Source organism: Marmota flaviventris, chromosome X (assembly GCF_047511675.1).
Source record: "Marmota flaviventris isolate mMarFla1 chromosome X, mMarFla1.hap1, whole genome shotgun sequence".
Taxonomy (NCBI): Eukaryota; Metazoa; Chordata; class Mammalia; order Rodentia; family Sciuridae; genus Marmota; species Marmota flaviventris.
In genome coordinates, this window is record NC_092518.1 from 52,984,073 (window position 1) to 53,000,854 (window position 16,782).

The following is a 16,782-nucleotide window of genomic DNA, read 5'->3' on the forward strand; positions in this document are numbered from 1 at the left end:
AATACTATGAGGCTGGGATTCCAGACAACACAGAATATTGTGCCTACCATGGGATCATGATTCAAAGGAAAAACATTCTCAGAAGCATTTTTACTTTTCCACTATTCCTAGAAGAAAGCAGCCTTGTGTTTGGAATTTTCCTAGTTAACTCACTGGCATGAGGGTTTGTTAACCTGCCATGGCAAAGGTAACCCACCCTGACTGCTTGGCCCTGAGTCTTCAGAGATCTCCCAGTTATGGAAGTACTCTGGATGACACACTAATTTCATAAAAGAAAATATACCAGGCAGAAACTGTAGGGGATGACCACTGTCAATTTTTTTTTATCTCCAAGTGCCAAGTACATTATTATGCTGAGTGTATGAAGAAAGTGATTATCCATGCATTAAGCTGCTGATTCAGAGTGTATTTTGCTCTTCCAAAAAGCTGGAGGTCAGAAACAAAAACATTTGTACCACAAATGATGTTACTTGTTAATCTGGGGACTCTTATTTTCTAGAAACCTCACTCCTTTTTAGAAATATACCAACACCTAAAGTACTATAATAGCTATCTCAATTATGTCCAATGGAATAACAGCAAGATAGGGTAATTTTGTGAGTAGGGAGACCCAAAACATTCCATTAAAGTCAGATGATGTTGAGCTGTCATCACAGCTATTTAAGTCAAATACCAGTCATTATTATGGATCAGATAATGCTGATAAATAAAGTAATCTTAGTTCATAGTATAGAAGGCTGATTGCTCTTGGAATGTGAATAGCTGGACTGTTTACAAATGCTCCCATGTAGAACACCAGTCTGTAAATATTTGTAGATATTTGCTGTCTCCAGAGTAGATAAGAAGAAAAAATGCCATTGAATGAATAGCTACCCAAATGAGACACGGGGGCATTTGATCACTGTCTTATTCTATTTTCTGTTGCTATAAGAAAATAATTGAGGGTAAGTACTTTATAAACAAAAGAGGTTTATTTGACTCAAAATTCTGATGGCTGGAGAGTCCAAACATCATGAGAACAGCATTCTGGCAAAGCCCCACTAGCTCCATCACAACATGGTAGAGAAACAGAAAAGGAAGTGGCCACATGTAGAAGGGGCCAAACACATGGCGTGGTCTTGCTTTATAATAACCTGCTTTTATAAGAACTAACCAGGTAGTGATAACTACAATATTGCCTTCTGAGTGTGGCACCCCCCAATGACCTAATCAGCTTCCACCAGGCACTGTCTCTTAAAGGGTTACCACCTCAACACTGCCACACCAAGGATCAAGCTTCTAACACATGAACTTTTCAGGAAGAGACTCAAACCATATCCAAATCATAGCACTCACCTTTATTTTTCAATCTTACAGATTATCCAGAAGTCTCATCATCTCTTGCAGTGGAAACAGAAACGTAGCAGTTTTCTCATTTCTGAATCTCTCAAACAGGTCAGTATTTCTAGGGAAGCACATTCAGGGCCACCAGACTGCTAAGAAGTAGCCTTTGGAACATAACTACAAAAGGAATAATTCTCATTCTGGTAAACAGAATGTTAAATTCTTCAATCTCATTGTGCACATAAGCAGATGTTCTACACATAATTTCTCTGTGCAGTGTACTGAAAAAGACTCCTTTATTCCCTACAAACTCACACTTATGTCACTTGTGCTAAAAGACCCCAGGGGATACTGAAACAGCCAAACATTCCATTCAGGTTATCTACTTTCATACTGTGAATTATAAACCTTGTCACGGTGCATTCCAGGCCTCTGAAATGATATGGGTTACAAATAGGTTCCTTTTGCCTGACTCCATTATGTCAGTTAATAACCTACTCTTACCCACTAACAGGCAAAAAGCATCCTCCCTACACTCCAACCCTCCTAAAATGCTACTAATCTTTAATCAGTGGCAGGCAGCTTTACACACAGGATTCTCTTTAGCCTAGTGAAAAGCTAAACAGACTTCTCTTTGCAGCACTCACAGGTAAATAAACCAAGTGGAATTTAATATTAAAAGGAGATTTTTAGTTATAGAAATACCATGAAGCTCAAAACTCTAATCTGGTAAAATTTCCAATTCTTTTCTCAAGAAAAAGTTATCAATTATTCAGAAGGCTGTCAATCTGCCTGTGGGTTCTGAGGTCTCAATTCTGTCCCTTACAGAAGGTCAGCTATATACAAGTAAAGATACTGTATAAGACTTTGTATATGCCGGTCATTTTGCTGTGTACTTTGTATGTGTTATCTCATTTAATCCTCATGTTAACTCTGTGAGGCAAATATTACTATTCCCATTTTACTTATGAGAAAAATGAGGTGCAGAGAGGTGTTAAACTACTTATCTGAGATTACATGCTAATAAGTAGCTCACCTAGGATTTCAACCCAGGGCTGACCTCAAATTGTGCTCTTTTCATGATGGCATTACATTTAAAAATCTGACTTGGGCTACTTACTCTCCATCTTCACACATAATCAAAGGTTAAAGGGGCTGGGGTTGTAACTTGCATGTGTGAGGAACTGGGTTCGATCCTCAGCACCACATAAAAATAAATAAAGGTATTATGTCCATATACAACTAAAAAAATTTTAAAGGTTAAAGCCAGGCATGATGGTGCACACCTGTAATCCCAGTGACATGGGAGGCTGCGGCAAGAGGATTGCAAGTTCAAGGCCAGCCTCAGCAATTTTTCAAGGCCCTAAGCAACTTATGGAGACCCTACCTCTAAATAAATAAATAGGGCTAGGGATATGCTCAGTGGTAAAGCACCTCTGGGTTCAATCCCTGGTAGCAAATAATAATGATAATAATAATATTAAAAAGAAGGAAGAATTCCATCTACTTTCTTATCCACAGCCTAGATGAAATGTTTAATATTTAGCTAAGATAATTCATATGCTAGTAGTATCTAGATTTCAGTTATCTATGGTGCTCATCTCTCTTCTTTTCTGATTTTTGTATGTTATCAAGGTATTCTACAAAACCCTATATAAGGGTTAGAGAGTTGTCTTTTTAATATTTTATTTTTTTTTAGTTGTAGATGTACACAAATACCTTTATTTATTTATTTATTTTTATGTGGTGCTGAGGATCGAACCCAGGGCATCGCAGTGCTAGGAAAGCGCTCTACCGCTGAGCCACAACCCCAGCCGGAGAGAGAGTTGTCTTTCTTGTAGGAGTTCTTAAAGCTTTCAATATGCTACTGAATTTTGTGACTCACCAACAGGAGGTTGTAATATTCACTTGAACTAATTTAACTGTTGGATCCTTCCCTTTGTGCAAATCATGGACATTTTTCTTTATTGCAGTATTTATCAGGACTTTTAACATGCTACAGAACATTGTGAGTCCCCCAAAGTGGAACAAATTGTTTCCCAAACTCATATTACTATATAACACTTACGTTTTTCAGAACACCTTCAGTGAATATTGAACTATGAAATATATTTTTATATGTTTCATACCTTTTCCATGGCAATTTGTCCAATTAACTGAACCAATTAGTTTATAGAAAAAAAACACAAAGTTATGTTCTGATAATAATAAAAGAGTGTTTGGGCACACCGGAGGGAAGAATTGGAGCATTTTAAAACTTATCAAGAAATGGAGAATTTTTTTTTTAAATGTTGGACTGGAAGTGTATAGCTCAGTTAGTAGAGTGCTTGCCTTGCATGTGCAAGGCCATAGGTTCAATCCCCAGCACCACAAATAATAATAATTATTATAATAAAAATAAAAACAAAATATATAAATAATTATTACAGTGATATTTATAAAAACTCCAAACTAAAACAACTTTAATGTCTATGAACAGAACAGGTGAATAGTTATATATGTTCAAATTATTAAATGTCTATATATTTTCCTTTATTTTATTTTGAAACATATTTTAGTTAAAGAATGAAGGATAGAATGATGATTTACATATGTGCTTGCCATTTAGAGTTAACAAACGCTGACTTTATTTTCATTTTGTCTCAAATTTTTGTGTATAAAAAGAAATTATTGCCATATTTTTACACAAAAAATGCACTGATTCTAGATGATTTTTTTTCAAAATGAAAAGGCAAACTCATAAAAACATTTGCAGAATATACAGTGCACAAAATTAAACATCCATAAATTAGAAAGCTGTTGTAAATCAGTAAGCAATGTTAGAAAATGGACAAAAGATATGAAAAATCAGTAACATATGAATTAAAATGAAGATGCGTGAGAATTGTTCAACTTCACCATAAAAGAATACAAATTAAAATAACCTAAAATAGCAATTTTTGTCTATTAAATCAGCCAGTACTTACAAATTGTGGTACCTAGTATTGGCAAAGACATGTTGAAATAGATGTTATTTTACACTACTGATGTAAGTTTAAATACATAGATCATTTTTTTAGAGTAATTTGGTGACATGTATAAAAGCCTTAAATTGTTCTTACAATTTTATCTAGTAACTAATTCCATTTTAGGAATGTATTTTATGCTTTTATTTGTGCATTCTAGTTATACATAATAGTTGAGTTCATTTTGGCATAATCATACATGTGTGAAATTTAATTTGCTCCATTTAAGTCCCAGGTGCCTCCTTTTTCCAACACCTCCTCCCTCCCCCAATTCCCCTTCCTCTGCTAATGGTCTTCCTTCTATTTATTTATCTATTTGTTTTAATTGGTGCTTTATAGATATACATAAAAGTGGAATTCACTGTGCATATACATTCACAGAGCATAATTTTGTCTAATTCATTTTAGGAATGTATTTTAATGAAATAATCTGAGCTCTGCACAATTATTTATCATCAATTTATTATAATGGTAGAAATTTTGAAGCAAAACTAAGTATCTAGCAATAGAGGAATGGTGAAATATATTGGTACATCATTCTGAAGAAAAATTGTGTGACTATTAAAATAATTATTTAAAGAATAATTAATAAGACTATGAAAAAGCTGTGTGAATGCAGCTTAATTTCATTTTTACATGGTGTTAGAAATTGAACCCAGGATCTTGCACATGCTACCACGAACTCCACCCCAACCCCAAATTCAAAAGTATAATTTTACCCAGGCCTAGGTGGTACATTCATGTCATCCCAGCAACTTGGGAGACCAAGGCAAGAGAATCACAAGTTTGAGGTCAGCCTCAGCAACTTGTAAGACCCTGTCTCAAAATAAGAAGTCAAAAAGGACTGGAAATGTAGCTCAGTGGTAGAACATGCCTGAGTTCAATCCCCAGTACCAAATAAATAAATAAATAGTGATATTTTTTGTCAGTTTTATTGAGATATAATTCTCATACTATATAATTTGAACATTTATAATTCAGTGCCTTTTAGTATATTCACCATAACAAAAATCAATTTTAGAACATTTCTTACCCCAAAAAGAATCCCCATACAAATAAGCAGCCACTCCCCATTCTCACCATTCCCACCCCTAAGCAGTTGCTAGTCTACTTTCTATCACTATGGATTTGCCTATTTTGTACACTTCATATAAATAGTAACATAAAATAAGTGGTGTTGGGGAGAAAACATTCATAAGTCAAATATCTGATGAGACTTGAATGCAGAACATATGAATAACACATACAATTCAATAATTAAAGGAAAATAACCCAATTTTTAAACTGGACAAAGAACTTAAACAGATATTTTGCCAAAGAAGATATACAAATGAACAAACAACCACTAAACACATGAAAAAATGTTCAACATCATTCGCCATTAGGGAAACGGAAATTAAAACCACAATGAGATATCAATTAACATCCACTTGGTGTAGTTACAATGAAAAAGATAGATGAAAACAATTTTGGTGAGGATGTGAAGAAGTCAAAACCCTGATACATTGCTGCTGGGAAAGTAAAATGGTGTAGTCATTCTTGAAAACATTTTGGCAGTTCCTTGAGATGTTAAATATATAATTACCAAATGACCCAATAATTCTATTCCTAGGGCTAGGGATATAGCTCAGTTGGTAGAGTGCTTGCCTCACATGCACAAGGCCCTGGGTTCAATCCCCAGCACCACACACACAAAAAAACCTCCTAGATATATAACCAAGAAAAATGAAAACATACATCCACAGAAATTTTTATATAAATATTCATAAGATTATTCATTTTGTTCAAAAAGTAGAAACAACCCAAGTGTCCATCTACTGATAAGTAGATAAATAAAATGAGATATACCCATACAATGAAATATATTTGGCAACAAAAAAAATACAGGTTCCAACAGGAATGTGCCTTGAAAACTTTATAAAATTACATTTTAATTTAAAACTTTTAAATATAAAATACATCTATATATATATAGAAAACCATTGAAAGGAAATATGCCAAAAATATAAGTAAAGACAAAATTTTGATATGAGTTACCTACATCTTCATCAAGCCTAGGCATTTCAAATTCTCTTGCTAATATTCTTATGCCACTAAATTCATTGCCCTAGTCAGCAAAAACCCAAATTCCAGATTCAATCCATCTGTCTCTCTTCTCCACTCCTACACCCAGGCTGTTGAAAACTACCACAAAAAATGCATTATAAATATTGATTGCTACTGATTGCAAATATCATGACTGAGATTACAGATGTGTGGCCTCTAGCCTCAACTGACCTGATAAGTCTTCGTTATTTACTTACTTAGGTAATTCTTAACTACTTATTATTTAAATACTATATAACCACAGGTGGTACTTCTGTTCTCCATTAGCCATAGCTTCATCTATTCTTTCATATTATTCTTGTCCTGTATTATAATGAAAGTCCTAACATATGCAATAATGCTAAAGAAATAAAAGATATTCCAGTTGGAAAGAAAGAAGTTATATATCTTTGTTTGCAGATGACATGATTGTATATGTAGATAATTCAAAGAATCTACAAAACTACTATAACTAATAAGTGAGCTTAGCAAATTTACAGCACACAAGACCAACACTCAAATATCTATTATGTTTTTATATATTAGCAATTTACAGCTGTGAATCTAAGATTAAAAACACAGTACTCCAAAAAAGTTAAATAACTAGACATAAATATAACAAATCTTATATAGGATCTGCATGCTAAAATCTACAAAACACTAATGAAAGAAACCAAAGAAGACCCAAATAAATGGAAAGACATACCATATTCATGAGCGAGAAGACTCAAATAGTTTTCAGTTGTTAGTTGGGCACAAAGGTGTACACCTGTAGTCCCAACTACTTGGAAGGTTGAGGCCGGAGAATGGCTTGAACCTATGAGTTTGACAGTAGCCCAGAAAATATTGTGAAACTCCATCTCAAAAAAAAAGAGAGATTAATTCTCTCCAAATTGACATGAAGATCTAATTAGATCCCAATTAAAATTCTAGCAAGGTTTTTTATAAGTATGGACAAACCTATTCTAAAATGTATATGGAAAAGCAAAAGAACTAGAATAGTCAAAACAATTCTAAAGAAGAAAAACAAGGGCTAGGGTTGTGGCTCAGTGATATAGCACTTGCCTAGCACATGTGAGGCACTGGGTTTGATCCCCAGAACCACATAAAAATAAATTTAAAAATAAACAAAATAAAGGTATTAAAAATGACACTGTGTTAAAAAAAAAAAAAGAAAAACAACTGTGGAGCCAACCTAGATGCCCTTCAGTAGATGTCTGGATAAAAACATGTGGCATATGTACACACACTGGAATTTTACTCAGCGATAAAAGAAAATAAAATCATGACATTTGCAGGTAAATGGATGCAGTTGGAGAAGATAATGCAAAGTGAAGTTAGCTAATCCAAAAAAAAAACAAATGTCAAAAAAAAATAAAAAAAAAACAAATGTCAAATGTTTTCTCTGATATAAGGAGGCTGACTCATACTGGGGTAGGGAGGAGGAGCATGGGAGGAATAGACAAATTCTAGATGGGGCAGAGGGATGGGAGGGAAAGGGAGGGGGCAGGGGATTAGCAAGGATGGAGGAATGTGATAGACATCATTATCCAAAGTACATGTATGAAGACACAAATTGGTGTCAATTTGTCAATTGTATACTTTATATCCAACCAGAGATATAAAAAATTGTGCTGTATATGTGTAATAAGAATTGTAGTGCATTCCACTGTCATTTATTTTTTTAAAAAAAAAATCAATTAAAAAAAAGAAAAACAAAACCAGAGAACTCAAAACTATTCAATTTAGACATATTATAAAGCTACAGGACTCAAAACAGTGTGACATTGGCAAAAGTTTAGGCCCATAAACTAATGGAACAGAATAAAATACAGAAATAGACCCACATAAAGAAGGTCAATTGGTTTTTACACAAATGTGTAATGTCAGTTCAATTGAGAATATACAATCATTTCAAAAGATGGTATTGGAAAAACTGGACATCCTCACACAAAATACACCTCAACATATACAGAAATTAATGCAAAATGGATCATGAACCTAAATAGAAGTGTAAAACTAAACTCTCGGGAGAAAATCTTCTTCACTTTGAGTTAGGCAAAAAGGATTTAGGTGTGACAATAAAAGAAAAAAATTACAAATTGGACTTCAACAAAATTAAAAACATTTGTTGTATGAAAAACACTAGTAAGGAAATACAAATATAAGTCATTAACTGGAAGAAAATATTTGCAAAAGACATATATGATAAAAACACTATATCCATAATATGTTAAGTGCTCTAAAACTCATTATATATAAGTAAGAAAATCCAACATAATAAAAATGCACAAAGTGTTTAAATGCACATTTCATCAGAGAAGATATACAAATGGCAAATAAGCACAAGAAAAGATGCTCAACATCATTGGCTATTAGGAAATGCAAATTAAAACCATAAGAAAATTCTATTACACCCATACCAGAATGAGAAAAAAATTTAAATATTGCAATAATACCAATGCTAATAGGGACGCAGAAAAATTCAATCTCATGCATTACTATTGGGAATGCAAAATTGTGAAGTTATTCTGAAAATCAATTTGGCAGTTTCTCGTAAAATTAAACACTATATGACTCAGTAATCCTATTACTAAATATTTCCCCTAAAGAAGTGAAACCGTATATTTACAGAAAAGTTTGCATATGAATATTGATAGCACCTATACTCACAAAAGTCTAAAGCTGGAAAACAAGTCTTTTTGAGTGGGTAAACAAACTATACTACTCAGCAATAAAAAAGAATGAACTATTAATGCTTGCAACAACATAGATGAATCTCAAATGCATTATGCTAAGTGAAAAAAAACTCAGTCTCAAAAGGCTACAATACTGCATGATTCCATTCATATGACATTTTGGAAAAGGCAAAAATATAGGGAGAGAAAACACGTCAGTGGTTGCCAGGGTTAGGAGTGAGGGGAGGCTCTGCATTCTGTGATGACAGTTACAAGATTCTATGCATGTGTAAAAGTTCACAGAATTGTAGACCAAACAAAAGTTAATTTTATTGCATTTAAAATTTAAAATTAAAAAATTAAATCAGGATGGGTGGTATAGCTCAGTACTAGAAGAACATTTGCCTGACAAGAAAGAGGCCCTAGGTTTGATCCCAGCACTGCAAAAAAAAAGAAAAAACCTTCTCTCAAACACAAACTTCTTATACCCTCCTTCCTCCCCTCTACCATCAGAAATCTCCTAAAACAATGTCGTCCCGAACTTTGTAGGCTTTCTCCTGACCATCACATAAATCTACTTATTCCTTTTGTCATTTCTTGGCTAAAGACTGTATATATACTGATTACTGAATATGCATCTCCAGCCCAGAACTCTCTCCTGAGCTCCAGATCTGAATAACCTTACTCCCTCCAAAAACAAAAAATCAATTTCCCATTTTTGTTCTCTCTGCTTCACCTCATCCCTTCTCTGATTAATCACCAAGGTGCATTGATTACAATTTCTAAATATTTTTGGAAGCTGTGCACTTTCCTCTATTTTAATTATCATGACCGCTAGATCATATGTCACCTGTATTACTTCAATAGCCTCTTCACTGGTCTGTCTCCAGTCTTGTCCCCTTCTAGTCCATTCTTTGTATTATAACTACAATGGTGAAAAGCTCAATCTTTTTAGTAGCTTTTCTTACTGGTCTTTGAATAGTCTGAACTCTTTAACATGGTTTACAACTCCTTTCATGATCCAGCCCATACTCCTATCTCCAGGCTTATCTCTCATTATTCTCAACCTTGAAGTTTCCTCTCCACCAGTCCTATCCTCAAACTATATGCTTAAACCATACTGTACTTTGTTCAGTCTCTCAAACATGCCCCTACTATTTTGCATGACTGCGATTCTTTCTTGACAACTCCCACATTTTCCACCCCAGCTCTACTTCAGCTGGCTAAATAATATTTATCCTCTGGTTTCACATTCCACATCACTTATTTAGGATATCACTGAGTAACTCCCACAACTAAACTATATATCCCTTCTGGATGCTATCATAATACTGTTACAAGAGACTTTTGTTTTGTGTTGTAATAGTCTATTTGCCTATCTGCTGTCCACAATGAATTGTACACTCCTTGAAGGCAATGATTATGTCTTGTTGACATTTTAGTATCAGCTAAATGCATGGCATGGGGTAAGTATTCAGTAAACATTTACTGGATTAATGGATGAGGAGAGAAGATGGGCAACAGTCTATAAGATTAGAGGTCACTATTCTTCTTTTTCTCTTTCTATATTTTCCACGTATTCTATGATGAAGTGTATTGCTTTTATAACCAGAAAATAATAATATGCTTGAATTAATTCTAAAAGTATATTAAGGATACTTGAAAAAGAAAAAAACTATGAAAAAAATCACGTATAACCCTACCACCTAAAGATAACTTGTTAACATTTTTTTGTATCCTTTCCAGTATTTTCTGTGGAGATATTTATATATGAGGGATTGAATCTGGGGTTGCTTAACTACTGATTTACATTCCCAGTCCTTTTATTTTTTTAATTTTGAGACAAAGTTGCTTGGAGCCTCACTGAGTTGCTGAGGCTAGCCTCAAACTTGTGATCCTCTTGCTTTAGACTTCCAAGTTGGTGGGGGTGCACTTCCACCCCTGGCTCTATTGATATATTTTAAACATTGAGACCATATTGTGTTCTGTTTTGAATTCTGTTGTTTTCAGTTACACCAAAAGTAATTTTTCAGTTATATCAAGCAACAATTTTTATTTAACCATTTCTCTGCTGTCCAACATTGAGGTTTTATTTAATTTTTATTTATTTTATTTTATTTAATTTTCCAGTATTATGATAAGACAGAACAGAAATCTGTTCCCCTCATTTATAACCATTTCTGTAAGATAGGATCCTAGAAGCAAATTTATGTTATGAACTTTTTAAGACTCAGTGTATATGGTTGAATTGTTTTCCAGAAAGCTTATACTAAAAATAGCTACTTGAGGATATCCTGTATTCTATTCCTTTAGTCTGATTTTATTATGTTAATTTTACAGATGAGAAAACTAAGGTCCATTTACACAATTTATCTAGAGTCACCAACTTAACAAGTGACAAAGCTAGAATTCTAATTTGGAACTGCTCAATTTCAAAGCTCATGTTATTTCCTTGTAGATTTCAAAAATAAGCATTTTGAATTAACAAATTATTACATATTTTCTAAAGAAAATATGAAAAAATCCAAGTAGACAGTAGAGAATATAAAAATATGTTACCCATGAGTCAACCACTTACAACAATTTAGTGAATTTTCTCAGACTTTTATTCCACATCCAATTTGGGGGTTAAAATAACTCTAATTTATGTATTTAATTTTGCATTTCATCCTTTTCAATTTACATTTTCCAGTACATTCCATATTCTTCATAAACATAATTTTAACAGTTACATATTATTGTTAAATGGGTGTTTCCATGTGAAATTTTACTGTTGTTCAGCTCACCTATGAATTTCTTCTTTTTATTCCCAGGACTCACCATCTCTCATGAGGCTTACAGAGTTCAATATTGGGAACCATTCTCAAAATAAGCCACCATGTTGGATTTAAAGCTTCACAGTTTGAAAGCATTCCATCAAATACTTGCTGTGCAGATGTTTCAGGACTTTACAAATTATTTAATTTACTGACTGCTCTGCAGTTGGTAACAATAACTTCAAGCCAGTTTTTCTTCCTTTCCTATCCTCTCCCAATTGACGAAAGCCTAAATATAAGATATATATCTTTACATTCATCTTGTCAGGTAAAAGGGAATTCAGATGCCTTCTTTGGAATCCTTAATTCCCCCAGAAAAACTATTAGTTATATCTACAAGGGTCTTTTTGGTATTGGGGGCAATCAGCATACATTGGCTGCTTGGTGCATGTGCCTTTATAAACATGTATATGTGCAGCATATCTATACAAAATTCTGCTCTAAAGTTGTAAAATTCAAGGTTTAAAAAGCCTGAGGATTTATTAATCATGCCTTTTCCCTAAATAGCAATTTCAATATTTGCTGAGCTTTGAATCATCCATATATCAAATGTCTCAAATTTGAGAGGGAGATTCAATACACTATGATCAAGGTCCTCAAATTGAGAATCAAACAATAATGTAAAACCTGTTCTCTGTCACAGAGGTTCCTGGAAGCACCACAGCTAATAGAAAAGATCAGATCAGATCAGATTAGATCAGATCAGACTTCCACTTTATGAAACATAAGAATTAGTGTTTTAAAGAGTGTTAATGTCAGGCTATGGTAAAATTCTCCAATTACTTTTATTCATTTCTCTGCTCTCTAGTTTTATTTTAGCTTTTATAAAGTACTGTTATGATGAAAGAAAAATTATAAGCAGCCTAAGTTATGGGCCATCGGTTTTGTAAAGGGTTTTAGGGTGATTTTCAGGTTTAATTACAATACTGTTCAAAGGGTGAAGTTTCACAGCTGACATTAGCCTGAGGATTAACTAAAGATCTGTATTTTCACAGCAGGGGTTAATGTACAGATAGTGATAACTGAACAGTAATATGCCAATCCCCTTTTTTTAAAGCCTCAGTGGTAGCTCAGCCATTAAGATAGTTTATATCCATTTCCCCATTTATTTATAATCAGCCTTTCTTTCAGTCCTAGTGCCTGAATCAATGAGTATGGACACTAATGCTGCTTCTTTATAATAATAATACCTAAGAGTATTGATGTTTTTCATTTTTCAACCAGCACTCTAGTGTCCAGCTGCTGACAATAAAAGCCCCAACTCTTATAGAGATCAGTGGGAGTTAGAGGCATCTTACAGATATCAAGGAATTGAGCTCCTTGTGGGATGGTTAAGTTCACTAAATTATCCTCCCTGAAATCTTTTTCAGTTAAAAAATAGAGTTGCCTATTACAAATAAATCAGTGTTGAGGCACTAATGCAACTGAGACAGTGAGCAATTCAGCTACATAAAGCAATGACAGAACCTGTTAATTTGGACCCCCTCTGTAATTTTGACCAAAGTGAGATTTTTAGCATAAAATAAATGGATTGTGGTCAGCGTTTCATTTGAGAATACTAGGCATTATTAAATCTATTTGGGCCAGGGGCCAGGGTCTGTTTCTTAAACTCAGAAGCTATGAAGCAGCCCAGAAGACTATGCACGCTAGATTTCATGATGAGATCTTACATGTTCAGATGGGAAGGTTTTTCCCTTTCCGCTCTTCTAGAACACTTTTATTGCTTAGGTTTCTCTTGAAAGCTTATTGGGCCATCCACATGGTTTTATGATGGACAAGTTTGCCTTCTATTCCTATACAAATGTAATATTAAATGGAGTACAGTGGGCCTCAAAGCAATCTTCCCCTTTCCTGTCTGTCATCTTCTGCCAAGAGTTTAGGCAGAGCAGCTACTTTCTATGATTTAGAGTCAGGAAAGGCAACAAGAACTTCTTTGAAGCATTGATTGTATTAGCACTCAGCTCTCACAGAAATCAGGTCACAAAAGACAGTAAACTACAGGGAACCTCTGGAAGGGTAAAGCTCAGGGGAGCTATAATGCAAAACTGACTATTTAATGTCTTCAGAAGGCCAAATGATTCAGGGTTTTACCTGAAGGCTTGAGAAAAAAAGAAACCTTATTCCTATGTTAGCACCTTGATCCCACTAGTTCATAGACTCTGATATTATCCCTATTTGTAGATCATAAGGGTATTGAATACTGTACTTAGTCAAATATCTGGTTGATTATTGATCAAGAAGACAGTTTTTTGTTTAATAATTAGCACATGCTGACCTTGCTCCTTTGCTTTCTTTCCTTGGAGTCCTGCCCAATATCCTCTGTGGGATCTCATTTTCCAATTTCTGGTACTCTTCTCCCCCATTTGCAAAATGAAGATACACATTGTTAAGATCCTACAGCCAAAAGGTGCTATGTTAACTTCCTAGTGCTCTTATATGTCTTTAATTGCAGGACTGGAATGAAAAGTTTAACCATGACAGTATTTCTAAGCAAACCAAGATGCTCCATTCTTTCTTCTTTACTTTCATTGCTGATTTTTTTATTGCATAGCTTAGAGAATTTTGTTAATGTTCTTCCATTTGTTCAACAATGTCTTTGGAAAGATAATGTAAATTATTGTTCCACAATAGGGGAAAATAAATGTAAAATAGATGAAATGCTTCCCAAAAGCACATGGATGTGCTCACAGTCATCATGTCCAATACACAGAGTGATTTGGCTTCGTAGCACTGAAATCACCATGGAACAGCTTAGAGCAATTAGGACAGAAGTACATTCCAGAAGAGTTGCACTTTGTCCGAAATCTTAAGTAAGCAATTTATATAACTCCTATTTTCTAATGCACTATGTGCCTCTTTCCCCCATTGGCCCCATGTGACATGGCATCAGCCAGTGTCATAATCTCCTATGGCATCCATAAGGCCCAGTTTCAGGGCTGCTTCACCAGGGAAAATAATGTGCGCCCCCATGTTTATGCCAAATTACATGAAGTGTAGACATTGAGGTTAATGGAGATTTAAGCACATGCTAGCAGGTATGTTTTAAGAATATTGATTATACATTAATTTAATGTATACCTGAAATTTAACAAAGCCCCAATTCATAAGAATATGACAGTATCAAAGAGTTTCTCTTTCATCTCCAATCACACATATCTACATAAACACGTACACACACACACACACACACACACTCACACTCACACACACTCCTTCCAAAGCAGGCTGCCTGGTCATCAGGAGCAAATACCTTAAAGGAGTGATTCTACTTCTAAAAACATGTCTAATAATCACAGAAAGTAAAGAACATTTCATATATACATTCTAAAACCTCACTTTCACAGTGGCTGAGACTCAGTTGGTGTAAAAGACAAGTTCTATGCAGAGGCACAGAGAATATCTAACAAGATTGTCAGACCCTTTCACAAGTCCCATGTTCTCAGAAAATTCATGAGCTCCATCCAATCAGTAGGAAATGGTTGATGAGGCATGGTACATCCAAATTTAACCATAGCTGCAATGTGCCATATTAAACTGTAGTCTTTTGCATGTGACTATTATGTAATATAATAATGAATGGGTGGCTCCTAATAGCATGCAACCCATGACTTGTTTACTTCCCCAAAAGGGCTAGAGCTGTGTCCTGCACAGTGTTCAAAATCATTAAATGTGTTCTTTGGAGCAGCCTGGTACACAGCCATCAGCAGAATGAGTTAAAACATACAATGGATTCAATATATCAGGAAATAGATTCTTAGTAGGGAGTGGCATTAAAGGGAAAAAAACAATAAGATAAGATGCATTCAAGGAATAATTGCTTTCACCCTGCTGGCTAAATCAGCAAAGGAACACAGCAGGAAAGCTGGGACTGGGTCTTGGTAATATGTGAAATGTATTGGAGAACCAGAAAAAGAAAGGCACTGGGGACCTCAGCAGTTAAGCTCAAGTTGCCAATTTGCTACAAATCCTTTTTTCCACCAATCTGTTCAAAGTGATTGTATATAGTATTCTTAAAACCATGTGTCTTGCTGCAGAAATACTGACAAATGCTGTCTAGCTTTATCTTCCTATGTCCTTATTAAAAGTATATGCATAAAATTTTTGTTTCTTTTCTATGTTATGGTTTTGTTAAACAACGTTGGCAAAGCCTGAAGTTTTAGACTGCTCCAATGGAAGCGTATACATCTCATGTCATGGTGTATAGTGAAGATTATTCACTCCCAGGCTGATTGGCATGTGTGGTATATAGACTCTTCTGTAACATCTCATCTTCTGAACACCCAGTCCCATGTGTTCAGTATTTCTCTCTTCGTTCCCACATGAATGTGAGTTGGAAAATTAACAGCAATGGCTTTTACATAGAAAGCTGACCAGTCTAATGACATTTAATCATATTCAGTCTCTGCACAGTCTCACACATTTTTGTCTTTCACTCTGTCATTGTTGAGAAGTAAAAAGAAAAAGAAGGAGTTGTTGTTTGGTATCTAAGGGTGATGTGAACTCTGGTTTGCTTTTTTTTTGGGGGGAGGGCTACAAGGGATTGAATTTAGGGGCACTTGACCACTGAGCCACAACCCAAGCCCTATTTTGTATTTTATTTAGAGACAGGGTCTCACTGCATTGCTTATCTCCTCGCTTTTGCTGAGGCTGGCTTTGAACTCGCGATCCTCCTGTCTCAGCCTCCCAAGCTGCTGGGATTACAGGTGTGCACTACTGTGCCTGGCTCTGGTTTGCTTTTTTTAATAAATACATATTATATATATTTTCAATTGTTGATAGAACTTCATTTAATTAATTTATTTATTTTTATGTGGTGCTGAGAATCGAACCCAGTGCCTCACACATTCCAGGCATGTGAGCTACCTCTGAGCCACA

General features: G+C 34.7%; 1 protein-coding gene across 1 annotated transcript in view; it reads left to right on the forward strand.

Annotated features, from left to right (window-relative positions):
- Positions 1-16,005, forward strand: part of Zdhhc15 (zinc finger DHHC-type palmitoyltransferase 15) — a 104,879-nt gene extending 88,874 nt beyond the window's left edge. The window contains exons 11-12 of the mRNA XM_027922975.2: positions 1,357-1,434; positions 11,905-16,005. Of these exons, the coding sequence (XP_027778776.1) occupies positions 1,357-1,403 (47 nt within the window). The 3' untranslated portion in view covers positions 1,404-1,434; positions 11,905-16,005. The remainder of the gene's footprint in view (positions 1-1,356; positions 1,435-11,904) is intronic.
- The last annotated feature ends 777 nt before the right edge of the window (positions 16,006-16,782 follow it).